Source organism: Ictalurus punctatus, chromosome 28 (assembly GCF_001660625.3).
Source record: "Ictalurus punctatus breed USDA103 chromosome 28, Coco_2.0, whole genome shotgun sequence".
NCBI lineage: Eukaryota > Metazoa > Chordata > Actinopteri > Siluriformes > Ictaluridae > Ictalurus > Ictalurus punctatus.
In genome coordinates, this window is record NC_030443.2 from 2,876,797 (window position 1) to 2,898,443 (window position 21,647).

The following is a 21,647-nucleotide window of genomic DNA, read 5'->3' on the forward strand; positions in this document are numbered from 1 at the left end:
ACGTGCACTAAGATGATGTTCTATTTTATTTTAATGTTAAGTTCAGTTATGCTCAGATGTGGGAACACTCGTAACTTCTATGATTTACACAAAATAAACGAATAAATGATCTTATTAATGTGGTAGGCTCACTGGGGCACTTACCACAATAACACCAACAGATTTGTGCGCCAGCAGAAAAGAATAAGCTTGGATTATGGTCTTTTTGGTTGGTAAAAAAAGTACTTATAAAGAAGTACTGGTGAAGAAGTACTTATCTTTATAAAAAAAAAAAAAAAAAAAAAAAACATAAATAAATAAAAATACTGTCTCATTTTGTGGTCAAATTCAGGATTTTCTTTCCAAAGTCGTCACATTTGTCTTGCCTGTAAAAGGGTGTAATGTTATGAGAATACTAACAAGCATCCCTTTACAGTATTTCTTTACATGTGAGATATTCCAGCATCAGTAAGCAATAAGACAAAGTCTGAAGCAAAAGGTTTACTCTAACTGGCCTAGAGCTAGCCTAATACCTACATACCTGCGTGCCTAAGGAAAAGACTGATGGTTATTCGTTAGAAGATCATTCGGTGGCGTATGAAACACACTTCTCTTCAGGAGTTCCATCACAGTGGAGTCGATGCTGTCGGATGGAACGTGACACCGCGAGGAGAATTTAACTGAAGCGCAAAATACCATTACGACAAATATATTGCAAAACAAACGTCCAGGCGAGCTAATATAGCCCTGCTTTGTTAGACAAAAGGTTTATCTCTGTATCTTGCGAGTATAATGATCAATTGGAGAAAATCTCATCCTGTGAAGCTGCAGTCCAGCTGCATGGCTTTTCTAAAACACCACGGACGTCAACGGCAGCATTTGAAATGATTGTTTCGTCGTTGTTTGTTTTTTTCTTGAACCATGATTATTTTGCAAACTTTCTTGCTAGCGCTGTAGTGTCATCGGGCTAAGTAGTTCATCCCACACTGCAGCGAGGAACCCGGTTTCTCCTCAGGCCGTAGTTATACACGAAGACGCAAAAAAAAAATCCAGGGTTCTCAGTCCAGCAGGACTGTAGCCCAACACACAGTTTTAATTCGAAGGCGATCCAGGGTGAAGTGGGTTTTCACTCATCGTGTGCAGGATCATACGGTCCACTTCAGACATCTGATAAACCGAAAAAAAAAAGAAGACAAAGGAGAATACGTGTCAAGGTGCAGCCTGGAGAACCAGAGAGTGTGACAATGTGGCAGATCGTTAGAACTTTGACTGGCACTCACAAACTGCAAATTTATGGCAAAACATAAATGTGAAGTAGGCGTCCATTTTTTTTATGCTTCACCCAGTGTAAAATCTATATATAGTATGGAAGTGTAAAGAGCTTGTTGTATTAAATATTGACAAATCTTGATATTTTGGACAAAGACAATGTGATTAAAAATATAAATTTGCACTATATTTAAAAAAAATGGTTATTGTTCCAACTAGTGGTTTAAATAAGGTTTAAAATGATGGTAGAAGTCCTGGTATGGTTTAAATGAATGGTATAAATCAGATCTTATTCTTGAAGGGCGAGTTCATGTAGACGTTCCACCTGCTAGCCCTCACAGTGGTAATATTAATATTAATAACATGGTAGCATGGCAATATATTAGTCTGAAAACAGGCCTACATTTCTAGGCTTAAGTGCATCTGTCTAAAAAAAATCTTGAAAGAATCTTGTTCTGCGAGTCTTGCACAAGCAGCATGGTTATAATGCTGGGAACAAAACGTCGTAGCGACCTCTAATGTTTCTGATCGCCGATGTGATCCGTTTCATACACGGTGACCTCGTGTGCGTTACCTGGTCTCGTGATGTGTCGCTAAGCAGCGTACGCAGCAGTAGCGCGCGCCACAGGACACACAGGTGTAGTTGGAGGGGAAGCCGCACACGGCGCAGAAGTGACGCTGAGGGAGCTTCGACGGCTCGGCGCACGCAGTCAGGTAGTTCGGACCCTCGCTCACACTCAACTCCTGGACAGAGGAAAATGGGAGAGAATTAAAACCTCACTCATATTTAAAACCAAAAAAATTTAAAATCATCTGCTACAGCTCATCTGTAATCCCTTTCCTTAATCATTCCCTTCTATACGTGCATGCGTTCATTCAAAGCGGTCTTAATTTCTGATTTTTTTTCACCCATACATTTTTTTTCTTCCATCCGTCAATCACTTCTTCTTTTCTTTCATTTCCTCGTTCCCAGCTTTCCTTTCTTTGTCGCTTTCTGCCTTTCTCACTTGCCTTCATTGATTTTTGCGTTGGTTCCTTCACTCATGTCGTTCTTTCTTTCCGTTCTTTAACTGCTCAAATGACCCCTCTGGTCTGTCTTTCTTTCTCTTTCAGAGAGTGCTTTTTTTTAATTTATTTGGATGGCCAAAAACTGCCCAAGTTTATTTTTCTGCCTAAAACATACTTTAGCACCTCAACTTTACACAAACCTAAAATAGTAAATAAATAAGGTGATATTACTTCCTCCAGAATTCAGTTCCAAACCTATTCCAGCTTAATTATTTGCTTGATCATCATCGGCTCTGTCGGATTTGGGCGTAAACACTATTCCATACACAGGGCGGAGTTTGTGTTCAATGCCTCACCTCCTCCTCGAGCAGGGCCTGGAAGTTTTTCCGGAAACGCTGCTTGAAATGATCACCTCTGGTCTTCTTCCTCCGTTTTCCTTACGAGTGACGACAAAAACACAGACGTGTCACGCTAAAGAAAAGGCGTAAAGGCACAAATCATCTACTACGAGATCTCACGTGTGAACGTATATAGGAATATGTCTGTAAGTCTCTGCGAGCATCTCCAGTCTGAGTCAGGAGACGCATGGCGAAAGAGCTCGTTTACACTCTTGGAACTTCAAAATGTTTTGACGACACATCAGTGTTTGTATTATCACATCATTACTGATTTTTATCATAAGCCCAGAAGCACTCTTATGAAGGAATTTGGTCCAGAACGCTCTGTTCCACTGGAAACTTTGTGTACGATACGGAGTTTTTAAATCACCTTTACCATGATACCGTAAAACCGTGATATTTTTTAAGACTAGGTTATCATAAGAAACCGCAACAGCCCTACTCCAACATGAGCTGTAGGACAGGTTCACGTGCGAAAAGGCATAAAACTGTAAAAACGGAAGCACGCGCTGGGAACGTGTTTTTATAATCATATTAAGAGGCAGAACCGGAGCAGTGTGAACGCGTCTGTACCGGGTTCATCACTCTCGTCGAAATGCGGCAGGCGCTTCACCGGCGGCGGGAGGCTCGCGTGCGGGTCGTCCTGGAAGTTGTCCTTCTCGAGCGCCTCGAGCTGCCGCGTGAGCCTCCGCTGCCGAGTCGCTACATCCAGCACGCGCCGCTGGCTCGGGTCCTGAGAACGCACTGAGGGAACACAAACATCAGTTACAGCAAGAGGAGTTGTTGTTGTTGTTGTTGTTGTTGTTTTAACATAAACGTAAAGTCATGTACATCGATAAAACATTTAATTTTGTTGTTAAATTAGTGAGATGATTCAGCTAGCGTTTAAAACCCGGGTTCATTAGTACTGACTAAACTATCTGGCTAACGGATTAGCATTATTATTATTATTATTATTATTATTATTATTATTAGCAAAAAAAAAAAACAAGTGCGCTACAGTTTAAAGATTATTTTACCTAGCTAGCTAACAACCATTTATACAGAATATAGAAGCCATGTTATCAACAGTAGCTGTACAGAATAAACAAACACACAGAACATCTACACACCTACCTGCTATTTTCTTCTCCGCCATTTTCCAGAACTCTCGCTACGGCAAGCCGAAGAGGACAAATCAGATGCGTTTCGTAAAAGCCACCGCGATTGTATTCTGAATAGTTCCCTAACCTGATTTAAAGTCTCAGGATAAACGCTGAGGTTGAAGGAAAGTAACAACGTTTTTTTTGTAGGATTCAACATCCGAATCTTTAAGTTATGTGATGCAATATGTTACTTCTTATATAGACGATCTGGATATTGAGTACACAATGTTTTTTGTTTCTTTTTGGTAAATGATATATACTGATCTAACACAAATGCTTTATACAGTTATGCATGTTTTAGTTTGTTAATGATTATATCTCTGTCATCCTTGTATCTTGTCATAATTTTATCTCCGTCATCCCCTTTTTTTGCTGTTTGTAACTTTAATATACACACAATATATATGACAATATTCAGGACAGGATATATATCTTTATATGTGTTGCGTTTAAATAATACAAAAAAGTCTTGCTAAGGACCAAGAATGACCTCGTATATCTTTTATAACTCAAATGCACATCCGCCATATTGTATTGTCAGTTTAATGAGGTGAGTGAAGTGTAAGAACAGCCCATGAAACAGGTTTGTCATGAATTCTGTATGTGGAAAACGCAGTTGGCCGCCAGGGGGCGGTAATGCCAGTGTCATTACGACACTGCGCAAATAAGTGGACATTCAGCTCCAGAAGCAAAAGTGAAAGCAAGATCTTTATCGACAAATAACATCTGAAGCTCGTACAGCAAATCTCGTGATTTTCGCTTATTTAGGAATATTCCCATTTTAATATTTGTTTTTTTTTGTCACTAAAGAATATGGCGACAGCAGGCCAGAATGGTAATGATCAGACAATGGGTATGTTATATCATGTTTCTTTTTAAAGTAATTGTGTTCTGGTATTTTAAGTTCTGTTTTTAATTTTTCTCCTGTGAAAATTTGTCATTTGGTTTTCTGATGGTAGTCCTTTCAAATATAAAAAAAAACAAAAACAAAACCCAAATGATTGGGGTGACATTTAGCCCTTGTATTTTTAAAACCTTTTTCAACAGTGAATAAGACAGCAATTCATTTAAAGTGTGTAAATCCATCTCAGGCTACATCTTCAGTTTAAGTTAAGGTTGTTGCGAAGGACCAATTTCTGTTGTTTAACATATATAGCTCATGAGCATACAGCTATTCAGATGTTGAAACAGTGGTTTTCAAAGTGGGGGCCGCCAGGGGGGGTCTCAACAATTTGGTGTGAAAAATAAATTCTCACTCTCAGACAACCACACACACAATCAATTCCTAATGTAATGTAAAGATGTATTGATAATGTAATTATTAATAATAAAAAAAAGGGGATATATTCAGAAGTCTGTATTTTTAATGTGTTTTAAAGACATCTTGCAAAAGGGGGGCCTCGGTCTAATGTTAATGCCATTTGTGGGGCCTTGCCCTGGAAAGGTTTGGGAACCCCTGTTCTAAAACACTTCCCTCTTACAGCTGAAACCACATTTGCACATGATGTGGGCATAGAGAGGAAACTTCAGGAAGTAATACCAGGTCTGCAGAAGGTGCAGAAGGTGGAGGAGAGTGATTTCATTCTGGTTTTCTGTCCTGTTGTTTCACGAGCTGGAACTGACATTGAAGAAGCAGTGAAGAATCTTAATACCCTACCAGGTAAAACACTCAGTATTTCAATGAGTCAGTGTGGGATCAAGTAAGTATAGTTCTATGGACTAAACACCACATATCAGCTCTTGAGTAAATCAGAGTTTTTATTTTTAGTTGTGCTATATGTGTAGAACACGGGTTTTAAAGACTAAAGGTTTCAGCATGTTTGCAAGAATCCAATGTCTTTTCGATGGACTCTTTCTTTTTTACATTCAATCTATTTACATTCTTATTAAATAAAAATTTTAATTGATATTTAATGTAAGTTATTTACATTTCAAAAATCTCGTAATTTAATTCCATTTCATGCAATTTATTTACTTTTCAGAGAACATATTGAGGCAGGGAGCTTACTTACATTAGTGCCAGGAAAATGCATAAATTATAAGAGAGAAAAATTAGGCAGGAAAATAAGGCATAACAACTTTTTTCTTCATTCTGAATACTGCCAAGGGGTTTTTTTTTTCTTACAATGTATATTTGTCAAAAATGAAAGTATAGAATATGTGAAACAAGTTTCACTTTCTCTTTCGTAAAATCACTAAAGCTTACATCATATCCTCTAATCAGATCAATTCCAGGTGAAAATCTGAGATTGGGACCTTGTATTTTTCCAGTTTTTCTTTTTAATCCAAATTAAATAACAGCACCTTAGTACTTAAGTTTTTGTGCTAGTGACTGATAAGTTGTGAGTTTAAATAAATGTTCAGTGACTGGTTTAATGATGCAGAAATGATGAATCCATTAAACTCATTCTCAAACGTCTCCATGAAAAGGTAACAAACCTGCAGTTCTGGTGGTGATTCATCACACGTTTGATCCGGAGTGTGTTGTACCAGACAGCAGCAGAGCTGTAAAGAGAGACGATACGATCACAGTCGACTGTCTGTTCCATGAAGATCAGGAATTACTGCAATGTTCTCAAAATGATAAAGCACTGTCCCAAGTTATAAACTGGTGTTATCCTGAGGTGAGGATTTTCTTTCTTTCTTTTTCTTTCTAAAATTCTGCTGATTTTTATGTTGTGCAACAAAATTAAATAGGGTAATCTTTACATTTTAACTCTCAAAAACAGCTGAAAATGTTCTAATAATATATTCTACAGGCCATTTCGGAAAGAACACCAAGTAAAAGTCCAAGTAAGTCACATTATTACAGCCAGTTTTTATATACAATGTAATACCACCACATAATTAATTATTTAATTGGTTAATTTAATGAATTATTAAAAAAAAAAAAAAAACTAAACAAAACTCTTGCAACTCGAGTTATTAGCCTCTTGAAATACTAGTGGCTTTTTTTTTTTTTTTAATGTTGAATAATTAGCCTGAATCATGCAATACAGATAAAATAGTCCCAGGAATCACTTATACTGTATTATGTTATGTTGACTGGTCGTTTGGTGTTTTTCTGCCCTCTGTGTTTTATTTTTCTTTAGATCAGGACCATACAGTTAACCAGATGTCGAATCATGCTCTTCTAAAATACTTCCCCCTGGTGGTTGAAAACACATTAGGACATGATGTGAGGTTTTTGTTTCTTTTCTTTTTTTTCTAAAGGTGACTCTGTAGATTGATTTTGATTACCAGTGCAGTAGACATTAATTGGTTTGTAGTACAATAAAATTCAATAGGGTGAGCTTTTAAATCTATATATTTTAAATATATTTTACAGGGCATTTTGAACGAGCCACCAAGAAAACATCCAAGTAAGTAGTGTTTTAATTTACTTACCTGAAACATGCACACAGGCCGGTGAGAAAGACACTTTATCTGTCTTTAATATTTTTTTTTACCCTTTACCCACATATTAATAAATGTAATATCAGTGGGACACAAAAGGCCTCATTCATCATAAAGGTGTTCCTTCCATTATAAGTTCAATCATTTGGTGTTTCTCTGCACCTCATTTTCATTAGCTCAAGACCATACAGCTAAAAAGATGTTGGAGCAACCTGTTCTCAAACACTCCACTCTAATAACTGGAAACAGATTTGGACATGCAGTGGGCATAGAGAGGAAACTTCAGGAAGTAATACCAGGTCTGCAGAAGGTGCAGAAGGTGGATGAGAGTGATTTCATTCTGGTTTTCTGCCCTATTGTTTCACGAGCTGGAACTGACATTGAAGCAGCAGTGAAGAATCTTAATACCCTAGCAGGTAAAACACTTATTATTCCAATGAAGTTCTGTTATTGAACATATATGTGGGATCAAGCAAGTATAGCTCTGTTGAACAGTAGACTATTTTACAGATGTTTTAAAAAAAAATTTAGTAACACCTCAGTGCTTAAGGTTCTGTGCTAGTGAAGGATTAATTCTGAGTTCAAGTAAATGTTCAGTGACTGGTTTAATGATGCAGAAATGATGAATCCATTAAACTCATTCTCAAACGTCTCCATGAAAAGGTGACAAACCTGCAGTTCTGGTGGTGCTTCATCACACGTTTGATCCGGAGTGTGTTGTACCAGACAGCAGCAGAGCTGTAAAGAGAGACGATACGATCACAGTCGACTGTCTGTTCCATGAAGATCAGGGATTCCTGCAATGCAGAAGGAATAATGAGGGCTTTAACTCCGTTTCAGAGTGGATTGCTCAGGTACGTTTGCTTTTCAGAGTTCAATTTCTCAAATTTTCAGAACATCTCCCAGCTTTCCTTCACTGTTGCACTTGATGAGGTACCCTCTAGTATTTACTGATATAATTATTATTCTTTTTTCTTCTGATAAACAGATATTTCCAAAGACAAAGAAAGAAATTATGTCTAATGTAAGTAAGTTGGAAACCTTTTAAAACACTCTGGAGCATCGAAGTTGATGTTAATTTTTTTTTAGTAAGGTGTGGGCACAAATGTGTACTTTCAGGCCATTATTAACTATCTATTGGCCATGAATAATAATAATAATAGTAATAATAATAATAATAATAATAATAATTATTATTATTATTATTATTATTGTTATTATTATTATTATTATTATTATTATTATTATTATTATTATTATTATTACAATTTGTGTTCATGACTTAATATATTGTGGAATGCCATACTCAGCACATGGTCTTATTTGGTGTGAACAGGAACAAAATCCTGTTTATTGTATGTGAGAATTCGCTGGAGATGCAACACTAGTATCTCCAGTATAGCTATAAGAAGTGTAATATTATCAGACATCTCCATGCTTATTTTCCTGTGGCCATATTTGGTCAATTCATCTGAGCTCTCTTATGTTCACCTGCATTAAAATACAATAGTAGCCACGAGTATTTTATGGTCACAAATATATGAATGAGAAATAATGAGAATAGATAGATGAGAACCTCATAGATTCATTTATAAACTTAACTTGTATGTTAATTCATGGCCACACCTTATTAAATATGATCAACATATCACCTTAAAGACTCTGTAACAAACAGCATTCAACACAGGAAAAGGATTTCTGTAGGAAACTTCCCGAGGTCACTCCCTATGTGGAATTCTCACAAAAAAGAGATTTACATCAGTGACTTTTAAAAAACAGACTGATTTTAGAAATATGTAGAAATCACCTTGAAATTCTGCTGCTGTTGGTGGTTTGCTTGGTGTTTTTTTTTGTTCGTTGTTCTGTACCTTAGGTTCAGAGTTCAACCCTTTGTAGCTGTGGATTGTGTGTGTGTGTGTTTGCAGGTTGATAAAAAAACTGAAAAGAATAAACAATGGGACAGATCCAGTGAGTATGACAAGATATTAATTCATTTAAGATATGTTCTATTAACCTGGGAATCAGGAGCATTATGCCATTGAAAAACATCTGAATGTGTTTGGGTGACAGGGCTGAGTGAATGCAGTAGATCTAAAATGTGCATTTCTTCATAACCTGCGATGGAAAAGGGTGTTTCAGGAATCAGATGTTCTACAGATTGATACATTAATAATAAACTAATACGATTTGTGGAGTATTTTAATGTTTATATTTAAAGGAAAAGTGATTTTCTATGTTTTATTAACGTCTTATGTTACTTATCTGAAACATGCACACAGGCCGGTGAGAAAGACACTTTATCCATATTAATTTTTTTACCCTTTAACCACATATTTATAAATGTAATATCAGTGGGACACAAAAGGCCTCATTCATCATAAAGGTGTTACTCCCATTATAAGTTCAATCATTTGGTGTTTCTGTGCACTCTGCAACTTATTTCCGTTAGATCAAGACCATACAGCTAAAAAGATGTGGAAGCAACCTGTTCTCAAACACTCCACTCTAATAACTGGAAACAGATTTGGACATGCAGTGGGCATAGAGAGGAAACTTCAGGAAGTAATACCAGGTCTGCAGAAGGTGCAGAAGGTGGATGAGAGTGATTTCATTCTGGTTTTCTGCCCTATTGTTTCACGAGCTGGAACTGACATTGAAGCAGCAGTGAAGAATCTTAATACTCTAGCAGGTAAAACACTTATTATTCCAATAAAGTTCTGTTATTGGACATATATGTGGGATCAAGCAAGTATAGCTCTGTTGAACAGTAGACTATTTTACAGATGTTTAAAAAATAATAATAATTAGTAACACCTCAATTCTTAAGGTTCTGTGCTAGTGAAGGATCAATTCTGAGTTCAAGTAAAAGTTCAGTGACTGGTTTAATGATGCAGAAATGATGAATCCATTAAACTCATTCTCAAACATCTCCATGAAAAGGTAACAAACCTGCACTTCTGGTGGTGCTTCATCACACGTTTGATCCGGAGTGTGTTGTACCAGACAGCAGCAGAGCTGTAAAGAGAGACGATACGATCACAGTCGACTGTCTGTTCCATGAAGATCAGGGATTACTGCAATGCAGAAGGAATAATGAGGGCTTTAACTCCGTTTCAGAGTGGATTGCTCAGGTACGTTTGCTTTTCAGAGTTCAATTTCTCAAATTTTCAGAACATCTCCCAGCTTTCCTTCCACTGTTGCACTTGATGAGGTACCCTCTAGTATTTACTGATATAATGATTATTCTTTTTTCTTCTGATAAACAGGTATTTCCAAAGACAAAGAAAGAAATTATGTCTAATGTAAGTAAGTTGGAAACCTTTTAAAACACTCTGGAGCCTCGAAGTTGATGTTAATTTTTTTTTAGTAAGGTGTGGGCACAAATGTGTACTTTCAGGCCATTATTAACTATCTATTGGCCATGAATAATAATAATAATAGTAATAATAATAATAATAATAATAATAATAATTATTATTATTATTATTATTATTATTATTATTATTATTATTATTATTACAGTTTGTGTTCATGACTTAATATATTGTGGAATGCCATACTCAGCACATGGTCTTATTTGGTGTGAACAGGAACAGAATCCTGTTTATTGTATGTGAGAATTCGCCGGAGATGCAACACTAGTATCTCCAGTATAGCTATAAGAAGTGTAATATTATCAGACATCTCCATGCTTATTTTCCTGTGGCCATATTTGGTCAATTCATCTGAGCTCTCTTATGTTCACCTACATTAAAATACAATAGTAGCTACAAGTATTTTATGGTCACAAATATATGAATGAGAAATAATGAGAATAGATAGATGAGAACCTCATAGATTCATTTATAAACTTAACTTGTATGTTAATTCATGGCCACACCTTATTAAATATGATCAACATATCACCTTAAAGACTCTGTAACAAACAGCATTCAACACAGGAAAAGGATTTCTGTTGGAAACTTCCCGAGGTCATTCGCTATGTGGAATTCTCACAAAAAAGAGATTTACATCAGTGACTTTAAAAAAACAGACTGATTTTAGAAATATGTAGAAATCACCTTGAAATACCGCCGCTGTTGGTGGTTTGCTTGGTGTTTCTGTTTGTTCGTTGTTCTGTACCTTAGGTTCAGAGTTCAACCCTTTGTAGCTGTGGATTGTGCGTGTGTGTGTTTGCAGGTTGATAAAAAAACTGAAAAGAATGAAAACACTGACAGATCCAGTGAGTATGACAAGATATTAATTCATCTAAGATATATTCTATTAATCTGAGAATCAGGAGCATTATGCCAGGGAAAAACATCTGAATCCTTTATTTTCTGAAAACTACTGACAAACATAAATACATAACATTTTAATATGATTATGAATGTTGATTTTTTCAGATAGAAACCTGACAGTATGTGACTTTTTTAAACTACTTACCTGATAATACTCTGAGTAAATATAAAAACCCAGGATGATAGTTATCACACAAATATAATAATAACCAAAAGATCAAAAAGACAACAAATTAAACATAAGCTTTAGACGTGACAGTTGCTTTATTTCTTGCTCTTCGGAGCGCGCTGTGTGCTCCAGTGCTAGCACGAGGGGAAATCGTGACTAGGTACTGCAGATTATTTATTTATTTATTTTATTTATTTTGGGTGCAGGTGGGGTTATTACTTTAAGATTGTTGTGAAGGTTTCAGCATATTTGCAAGCATTCACTAGAAATAAAGAAAAAAGACAGAGACAGCATTTTTCTTTTTCCCAAACTCTTAAGAAAACTCAGATTTCACAACTTCCTGTTGAACATGTAACTTGTTGAATATTCCAAATATTTCATAGGGGTGAATGTGTTCGGGTGACAGGGTTGAGTGAATGCAGTAGATCTAAAATGTGCATTTCTTCATAACCTGCGATGGAAAAGGGTGTTTCAGGAATCAGATGTTCTACAGATTGATACATTAATAATAAACTAATACGATTTGTGGAGTATTTTAATGTTTATATTTAAAGGAAAAGTTGGTTTCTATGTTTTATTAATGTTTTAAGTGACTTATCTGAAACATGCACACAGGCCGGTGAGAAAGACACTTTATCCATATTAATTTTTTTACCCTTTAACCACATATTTATAAATGTAATATCAGTGGGACACAAAAGGCCTCATTCATCATAAAGGTGTTACTCCCATTATAAGTTCAATCATTTGGTGTTTTTCTGCACTCTGCAACTTATTTCCGTTAGATCAATACCATACAGCTAAAAAGATGTTGGAGCAACCTGTTCTCAAACACTCCACTCTAATAACTGGAAAGACATTAGGGCATGAAGTGGGCATAGAGAGGAAACTTCAGGAAGTAATACCAGGTCTGCAGAAGGTGCAGAAGGTGGATGAGAGTGATTTCATTCTGGTTTTCTGCACTATTGTTTCACGAGCTGGAATTGACATTGAAGCAGCAGTGAAGAATCTTAATACCCTACCAGGTAAAACACTTATTATTCCAATAAAGTTCTGTTATTGAACATATATGTGGGATCAAGCAAGTATAGCTCTGTTGAACTGTAGCCTATTTTACAGATGTTTTTTTTTAAAAAATTTAGTAACACCTCAGTGTTTAAGGTTCTGTGCTAGTGAAGGATCAATTCTGAGTTCAAGTAAATGTTCAGTGACTGGTTTAATGATGCAGAAATGATGAATCCATTAAACTCATTCTCAAACATCTCCATGAAAAGGTAACAAACCTGCAGTTCTGGTGGTGCTTCATCACACGTTTGATCCGGAGTGTGTTGTACCAGACAGCAGCAGAGCTGTAAAGAAAGAGAATATGATCACAGTCGACTGTCTGTTCCATGAAGATCAGGGATTACTGCGATGCAGAAGGAATAATGAGGGCTTTAACTCCGTTTCAGAGTGGATTGCTCAGGTACGTTTGCTTTTCCGAGTTCAATTTCTCAAATTTTCAGAACATCTCCCAGCTTTCCTTCCACTGTTGCACTTGATGAGGTACCCTCTAGTATTTACTGATATAATTATTATTCTTTTTTCTTCTGATAAACAGATATTTCCAAAGACAAAGAAAGAAATTATGCCTAATGTAAGTAAGTTGGAAACCTTTTAAAACACTCTGGAGCCTCGAAGTTGATGTTAATTTTTTTTTAGTAAGGTGTGGGCACAAATGTGTACTTTCAGGCCATTATTAACTATCTACTGGCCATGAATAATAATAATAATAGTAATAATAATAATAATAATAATAATAATAATAATTATTATTATTATTATTATTATTATTATTATTATTATTATTATTACAGTTTGTGTTCATGACTTAATATATTGTGGAATGCCATACTCAGCACATGGTCTTATTTGGTGTGAACAGGAACAGAATCCTGTTTATTGTATGTGAGAATTCGCCGGAGATGCAACACTAGTATCTCCAGTATAGCTATAAGAAGTGTAATATTATCAGACATCTCCATGCTTATTTTCCTGTGGCCATATTTGGTCAATTCATCTGAGCTCTCTTATGTTCACCTACATTAAAATACAATAGTAGCTACAAGTATTTTATGGTCACAAATATATGAATGAGAAATAATGAGAATAGATAGATGAGAACCTCATAGATTCATTTATAAACTTAACTTGTATGTTAATTCATGGCCACACCTTATTAAATATGATCAACATATCACCTTAAAGACTCTGTAACAAACAGCATTCAACACAGGAAAAGGATTTCTGTAGGAAACTTCCCGAGGTCATTCGCTATGTGGAATTCTCCCAAAAAAGAGATTTACATCAGTGACTTTAAAAAAACAGACTGATTTTAGAAATATGTAGAAATCACCTTGAAATACTGCTGCTGTTGGTGGTTTGCTTGGTGTTTCTGTTTGTTCGTTGTTCTGTACCTTAGGTTCAGAGTTCAACCCTTTGTAGCTGTGGATTGTGTGTGTGTGTGTTTGCAGGATGATAAAAAAACTGAAATGAAAGAATTCTTTGACAGAACCAGTGAGTATGACAAGATATTAATTCATTTAAGATATGTTCTATTAACTTGGGAATCAGGAGCATTATGCCAGGGAAAAACATCTGAATCCTTTATTTTCTGAAAACTACTGACAAACATAAATACATAACATTTTAATATGACTATGAATGTTGATTTTTTTCAGAAAGACAAGTCTCCAGTTGGATGGATCGGTTCAACCAACCTGACAGTATGTGACATTTTTTAAACTACTTACCTGATAATACTCTGAGTAAATATAAAAAAAACAGGATGATAGTTATCACACAAATGTAATAATAACCAAAAGATCAAAATGACAACAAATTAATCATAAGCTTTAGATGTGACAGTTGCTTTATTTCTCTTCATGTAAATGAGTATAGAAAAAAGAAAACACGATGATGAATCCAGAGAAGGACATGTCCTGCCTGGACCATCTCCCCGACCCTGAAGGATCTCTGACCAGCGCTCTACTACACACAGATTTAATGAATCGGCAGTGCAATAAGAAAATATTTAGAAACAAATGTATTACGTTTCAAGCTTGATTTAATGATGTGAAATTATGTAAAACGCTTACTGCCTGCATTATGACTTAATGTTCTGAATACTGCTCAGTAATTATTATTTTCTCCATACCGCGCATTTATCTGTGGCTGTCTCTCTTCTTCCTACAACTATCTTCAATCTTGCTTATGATCAGTGGACACTGTAATGGACTTTATGATAAAATACAATGAAATAAGGAATAATTACAATAAGCAGTATATCATGATTTAATAATATTATATGCATTATGACTTAATAATAAATATATAAGGAATAAAACCCTGTAGCTCTGTGTTGCTATATTAATGACAGGCGGTCTGTTGCAGCCTCATGGGGACCGGAGTTACTATTATCACTCCAAAGTTGATTATTTTCCTATACCAGCACATCTGGAAGTGTTTATTTCTCCTATACCACAACAACTGGCCATCACTGACAATGTTTTATTAATTAAGGAACAACAGGTCATAATTTGTATCCATGTCTATTGTGAAAAAGCAGCTGTATAGCAGCTATAACTTGTGGTACAGTAAACTGTGAAACAGGAGGAATGTGAAAGATTAAACAATTTGTTCATAAGACTCTGTACAAGACAGGAGGAACTGAAACACAACTGTACAAACATAACATTTCCTCTAGGTTAATTATGTAGTAAATTGGTTGAAACTGAAACATGAACATCTCACGCTGAGTCAGGAAAACAAGGTGTGTAAATGCCTATACGAGGTCCAAGTAGGGCTGCAGTGGTATACCGGTTTCAGGGTATACCGTGGTGTGAAAATGGAAGATTATCACACCATGTTAAAAAAAAACAGACGGAGAATCTCACCTACTCATCTCCTGTGGAAGAATCTCGTGTGGAATATCGCATTAAACAGTTGCGAGTAAAGCACCGTTTCCATCCAAAGTCTCAATACCAATGCAAGTTGTTGAAACTGGGGAAAAGTGTGTATGAAGTGTGTATGAGTTAAAGGTACAGGGGCAGTCTGGCTAAAATGACATGGTAGAAGGATTCCCACACGTTCCTGTCTTTTTGTAGCTATGTGAATATATTTAAATTCGTCATTCCAATTCTATTTGACTCGCTCTTAAATTACATCTGACTCCAATTGTAAAAACCTTGATGATGTATTTATTTCTTAGTTATTCATATTTTGATACTTTTGATCTTCTATACTTGATTAATTCTAATTTATTCTATATTTTAAATCATTCGGATTCCGGGTCGAGTCCCACGCCGGTCGTATGCGCAGATCTCATGGTCACAAACTCGCCAGTCTTGGTCATTAGCCAGAGGTAATTGACTAATACTACTTAGACGACCGTCCCATGCTTACCCTTTCCTAAATAGTACTTTATTAGTCCCCTTAGATAGTGTAACACACTTATAGTAACGTTATCTCTAGTCACAAGTCATGACCACTAAAATCTACAGACAGACCAATAATATCGGAGTAGAATTAGCCTTATATAATCATGCCATGGTTTCCTATGTACATGTTAGCTAGAATATTAGAGTAATCAGAGGTTTAGACTTCATCTTATTCAGACTGGGTCGATCGACTTTATGTTGTCCTAAACGGATATTTCCTATTGAGCCTGTACACTCCCAAGTACACTTAACTTAATGCCAAATTGTTAGCCTGTACATACCTGGTCGCAGATTTGCTGTAACAAGGCCTTACCGTAATTTACTAGAGACAATAATTTCAAAATAATTCAGAATATAAACAATTTATTGAACCAGGTATGAAAACATCCAAATTCAAACACTACTATTGATGATAATAAGAAAGAATTACATGCAACATTACATTCCAATCAAATCCAAAACATAATACAACATAAGAGAGACAACACTTGCATACCTAGTAGAGGAAAACTACACACAGTGATCGTGTGGGAGATCTGTCTACAGATTCCATGACTCTTGGCCAGCTCTCCACTAAATACCCAGATGCTTTTTGGGTCCACCAAAAGGTGTGTTTGAGGTCTCTGAGGCAGCAGCTCTGGAACAGTGTGAAGGGAAATGAGGGCACTGCCAATTGCACATCCCCTAAATATACAGTCCCACCATGTATAGACATATAATTCTGAGTGTGTAGGTGAACTGGAGAGGATTTGTGTAGTCCTTTTGGCCAGATTTGTCTCTATCTGGGCCTGGGAAAGGTGATATTCCGTCTGCAAAACCATTCTTTCCACTACAACTTGTGTACTGTACTCGTAAAATGTGTCAACCAACCAAGAAAATTCAGTGTCCAATGGTATCCTTCCCAGAATGTGATCTGACCCATAGAAAAATCCTCTGTTACCTCCAAGTAAAAGGAGTGATTGGCAGGACAGGTCAGTCCTCCATAGGTGAAGGAATTCATTTCACTGACGACACACAACTGGGTAAGATAAGATAACATATTTATTGATCCCACACTGGGGAAATTCCCTCGTTACAGCAGCTAAATTATACAAAAAAACAGATAGCACAGAATACACATTAAATAGGAATAGAATTGAAATAAAGTACCTAATATTTTATATATACACACACACACACACACACACACACACACACACACACACACACACACACTAGAAAAATAAGAATTAGAGTAGTACAAAAATAATGATGGTAATATGTACACTATAGACACCTCAATGTATGTACAGATGAATACAGAGTTGAATATATAAAGATGTGCAACACCTTGGGTATGTGACACCTGGGTTGCAGCAGAATGGCCATGCAGTGACTGAACATTTATGAGCTTAGTGTCATTGGGAGAAAAAGGTCGTAATGTGTTACATGTACAGACAACATAGTTATGTGTTTCATGACAACAAGTGCGACAGGTAAACAAGGTCTCAGTACCCTTTATGGTCATGTATCCAGTAAGGTGATCCCATTTTACTACCTGATCTTTCACCACCACGCCAATAGGGCGTTTAGTAGTGGAGTTTGGAAAGACTTGCTCTGTGTGGATTAACGGGAAAGTGGCAAAGAATCCAAAGCATCTGGAACATTCGTCACCAGTATACATAATGACAGTGGATAGCAATCCAGAATAATTAATGTCTTTCATTTTATCTGATGCAAGCCACCTGCACAGATCTAAAATTTCCATAAGATAATTTAGAACATACCTTGGTGCCTTACACAGGAAAACAAATCTTATGAATATCATCTGCAGGCGAAGTCACGCTCGATGGTACGGGTCTGATTGAACAATGCATGACGGATCAGTAGAAGCGCCTGCGCCTCGGATCTGACCGCTTTCATGATATTTGTGATGTGTTGGAAACCAGTGGTTAGACAACCATGTTGAAAACTGAGATTGACTGTTTATCTTGTAGGTGTAGGCTATGGAATTAACTGAGCCAAAGAGGCCTGCTATATTTCCAAGCAGGTCCCGTTTAGAACGTACAGGTGGTATTTGACCGGCAAGTCTGCCTTTATAATCAGAGGTTAAATCATCGATTCGTGCCTGTAGCCATGCATATGATTTGTTGTCAATACTACAATGTTTCATATAAGCAGTTAAAATCTTTGAAATATTGTAATTTACATACAGAAATAAATCTGATTTTGTAGATATCTAGCATGTGGTTATGACTATATAAATGAATTTTTCCAGTGGTGACTATACCGACACCCTCCTCAGGTCATGAGAAGTGGCCTAATATAGTCTAGTTGTAAATTAAAACAAACAAAAAGAGAGGCAAATGTGAAGACGTTTTTGAAAATTTATCAGAGACTTTTTTCGACTGTAAATTTAGACGTGTCACTATAGAAATAAAACAAAACAAAAGTGAAGATGACTATCTCAGTGGATCCAGAGTATTCTCTGAAAACACTGGGCACAGTGCAAGAATAAACATTGAATGGGGTGCTACCTCATTACAAAGGCACCACACATACTCACACTCATACTCACACACACCTAGGGTCAATGTCCCAATTGTCCAGGAACATATGAGAGCCACCCAGGAGGAACAGAAACGAGTGTACAACCGTCCAGCACAGCCTCGCGAGTTTCAGCCTGGAGATCGGGTACTCCTGTTTGTTCATGTTAGCTCTCAAATTAACACCGAGTTTGCAGTTACAACTTCAGACAAGAGAGGTTGACGCTGCACTACAGAGTTAACACCAAGTTCGAGCAGCTGAACATGAATCACTCGACACAAGGAAAATTGGATCACTGTAGTGTGTTTGATCATGATGTAGCAACACACGTGGATACAGCAGTGCTATACGGAGCAGATGCCTACTTTGTGTTTGATAGAGAGGTGAATTTATCTGAGGATAAAATGAATTTACAGGGAGAACTTAAGATTGCCCTTGATAAACTGCAGATGCTTTCTTCTGCTGAGGCACAGGTAGAACTAGACCCGAATGAAAATGAGAAGGCTACAGTGGAAAAATTTTGTTGTACATTTTATGGTGATTTCATGTTGCCCTCGAATCCATCAACCTTTGAAGATGCTGTGATGGTTTACACTGATCTTCCAAAGATGCTTGTACAGAACGGAGAACATGCAGTTCCAGTTAAAGTGTGGCTTTTCCCTCTGGTCAAACTGAACTCAAGAGCAGCCAAACTTCAAAGAAACATCACTCGTGATCTCATTAGAGCTGTGGAGTCAGTAATCGAGGCTTTAAATATCATGGAGATGAAATGTGGTGACCTGTTGCAAGATACAGTGGCAAAATCCTTCAGCACATTTCACAAGCAAGTTCAGGATTTTCAGAAAGTCTCTTTTGAGTACAAGTGAGATTTCATGACAAAACTAGGGTCCGTCCTGCGAGGAATCCGTGGAGGTAAATCAGATATAAATGCCCTGAGTGAACTCCTAAGTAAACACACTGCTAGAGCAGAAGTGGATGATGACATAGACAAATATCTACTAGACTTGAATGTGTTATGAAATTAATGCATTTGGAAAACAATTGGTACAATGAGCCTTGCATATTCATGCTTTGCTACCTGTTAAAGGCCAAATCCTTTGATGTAATGCCTTTTACATGTCATTTACATTAGTTCACACAAACACTCCATCTGTCTGTTCCTGGCCCGGCCCCTCGGTCAAATTTTAGAACCCATTGTGGCCCGCGATTCAAAAAGTTTGCCCACCCCTGATTTAGATGATCAAGTAAGAGCCAAAAACTAGCCAAGTTTATTATGTTTTGACGACACATCAGTGTTTGTATTATCACATCATTACTGATTTTTTTTTAAATCAGAAGCACTCTTACGAAGGAATTTGGTCCAGAACGCTCTGTTCCACTAGAAACTTTGTGTACGATACGGAGTTTTTAAATCATCTTTACCACGATACCGTAAAACCGTGATATTTTTTAAGACTAGGTTATCATAAGAAACCGCAACAGCCCTACTCCAACATGAGCTGTAGGTCAGGATCACGCGCGAAAAGGCATAAAACTGTAAAACCGGAAGCACGCGCTGGGAACGTGTTTTTATAATCATATTAAGAGGCAGAACCGGAGCAGTGTGAACGCGTCTGTACCGGGTTCGTCACTCTCGTCGAAATGCGGCAGGCGCTTCACCGGCGGCGGGAGGCTCGCGTGCGGGTCGACCTGGAAGTTGTCCTTCTCGAGCGCCTCGAGCTGCCGCGTGAGCCTCCGCTGCCGAGTCGCTACATCCAGCACGCGCCGCTGGCTCGGGTCCTGAAAACGCACTGAGGGAACACAAACATCAGTTACAGCAAGAGGAGTTGTTGTTGTTTTAACATAAAGGTAAAGTCATGTACATCGATAAAACATTTAATTTTGTTGTTAAATTAGTGAGATGATTCAGCTAGCGTTTAAAACCCGGGTTCAATAGTACCGACTAAACAATCTGGCTAACGGATTAGCATTATTATTATTATTATTATTAGCAAAAACAACAACAGGTGCGCTACAGTTTAAAGATTACTTTACCTAGCTAGCTAACAACCATTTATACGAATATAGAAGCCATGTTATAAACAGTAGCTGGGCAGAATAAACAAACACACAGAACATCGACACACCTACCTGCTATTTTCTTTTCCGCCATTTTCCAGAACTCTCGCTACAGCGACCCGAAGAGGACAAATCAGATTCGTTTCGTAAAAGCCACCGCGATTGTATTCTGAATAGTTCCCTAACCTGATTTAATGTCTCAGGATAAACGCTGAAGTTGAAGGAAAGAAACAATCTTTTTTTTGTAGGATTCAACATCTTCAGCCGAACTCTCTTGTTTGCCGTAAAACGTAAAACTGCCGTGTGTGATCGTGTCCTGTCGCAAAATGCGGTGAAAACACTCACACGACATTCACAATGTGATTAAGGTCTTTACATGTCTGTAATACACGTCCATAATGCGACTAAAACAGGAGTACTCCACCTGTCTTTATTCGATTAGAGCTTAATTCGATTATGACCTTAATTAGATTAAGGAAATTAAAAATTGCTGTTTACATGGTAGTTTCTTAATTAGAGTATGATCTTAATCGGGTTAAGAGTGGATTATTGTTGTCCCTGTAAACGCACTGACTCACTACGTTTACACGGACAACAATAATCTAATTATTGACCTTATTCTGAATAAGACAATATTGTGATTAAGGTGTTTACGAGTTGCTTTTAGAATACTCCTTTCATGTTCGTTTTACATGTTATAGAATTAGATCGATTAACAGCACACGTCATTACGTCCCCACGCCCCGACGTCCCTCCAGAATTTCACGTGTCAATATACAGTTGGTCTTCGTTAAGGTACCATATGCAGTTTTGGGTGTTTCATTTTTAATTTTATGGAAGCTTCAAGTGCAGTTATTTAGGTGTCATGCTGTACGTGCAAATAGACGACTTCTTGAAGGCACCGCTCAACCGTTTGATGGCAAACGAGAGCACAACTGCGT

The 21,647-nt window shown here is 37.0% G+C and overlaps 2 protein-coding genes across 11 annotated transcripts in view; one reads left to right on the top strand and one right to left on the bottom strand.

The window, feature by feature from the left end:
• Positions 1–266: 266 nt before the first annotated feature.
• On the bottom strand, positions 267–20,899 carry znhit1 (zinc finger, HIT-type containing 1). Of its 2 annotated transcripts, none has more exons than XM_053676928.1 (5): positions 20,779–20,899; positions 20,268–20,438; positions 2,613–2,692; positions 1,823–1,992; positions 267–1,146 (listed from the first exon to the last, which is right to left on the bottom strand). In XM_053676928.1, exons 1-5 carry the CDS (start codon positions 20,798–20,800, stop codon positions 1,125–1,127), a joined length of 465 nt encoding a protein of 154 aa, XP_053532903.1. In that variant the 5' UTR covers positions 20,801–20,899; the 3' UTR covers positions 267–1,124. The 2 variants fall into 2 exon arrangements, with proteins under 2 accessions (XP_053532903.1, XP_017315250.1); XM_017459761.3 differs by lacking the exons at positions 20,268–20,438; positions 20,779–20,899 and adding exons at positions 3,228–3,398; positions 3,771–3,870.
• The window catches only part of LOC108261615 (uncharacterized), a 110,186-nt gene continuing 92,411 nt past the window's right edge, over positions 3,873–21,647 (top strand). The window contains exons 1-19 of one of the 9 annotated variants that reach the window (XM_053676919.1): positions 3,887–4,652; positions 5,283–5,459; positions 6,230–6,423; positions 6,559–6,592; positions 6,892–6,977; positions 7,128–7,161; positions 7,372–7,611; positions 7,859–8,049; positions 8,184–8,219; positions 9,121–9,163; positions 9,645–9,884; positions 10,136–10,326; positions 10,462–10,497; positions 11,375–11,417; positions 12,430–12,669; positions 12,919–13,109; positions 13,245–13,280; positions 14,158–14,200; positions 14,365–14,409. In XM_053676919.1, the coding sequence (XP_053532894.1) occupies positions 4,613–4,652; positions 5,283–5,459; positions 6,230–6,423; positions 6,559–6,592; positions 6,892–6,977; positions 7,128–7,161; positions 7,372–7,611; positions 7,859–8,049; positions 8,184–8,219; positions 9,121–9,163; positions 9,645–9,884; positions 10,136–10,326; positions 10,462–10,497; positions 11,375–11,417; positions 12,430–12,669; positions 12,919–13,109; positions 13,245–13,280; positions 14,158–14,200; positions 14,365–14,409 (2,140 nt within the window). In that variant the 5' untranslated portion in view covers positions 3,887–4,612. Of the gene's footprint in view, positions 4,653–5,282; positions 5,460–6,229; positions 6,424–6,558; positions 6,593–6,891; positions 6,978–7,127; positions 7,162–7,371; positions 7,612–7,858; positions 8,050–8,183; positions 8,220–9,120; positions 9,164–9,623; positions 9,885–10,135; positions 10,327–10,461; positions 10,498–11,374; positions 11,418–12,429; positions 12,670–12,918; positions 13,110–13,244; positions 13,281–14,157; positions 14,201–14,364; positions 14,410–20,360; positions 20,497–21,647 lie in introns of those variants that run through there. The other 8 variants (XM_053676912.1, XM_053676894.1, XM_053676920.1 and 5 more) reach the window with 8 other exon arrangements.

Bases quoted from the DNA above. Each gene is read 5' to 3' on its own strand.
- znhit1 (XM_053676928.1), bottom strand. From the start codon at position 20,800: ATGGCGGAAAAGAAAATAGCAG. The intron at 20,439-20,778 runs GTAGGTGTGTCG...GTGTTCCCTCAG, and splicing joins GGCGGAAAAGAAAATAGCAG to TGCGTTTTCAGGACCCGAGC. The intron at 1,147-1,822 runs GTAACGCACACG...TCGGTTTATCAG, and splicing joins GCGACACATCACGAGACCAG to ATGTCTGAAGTGGACCGTAT.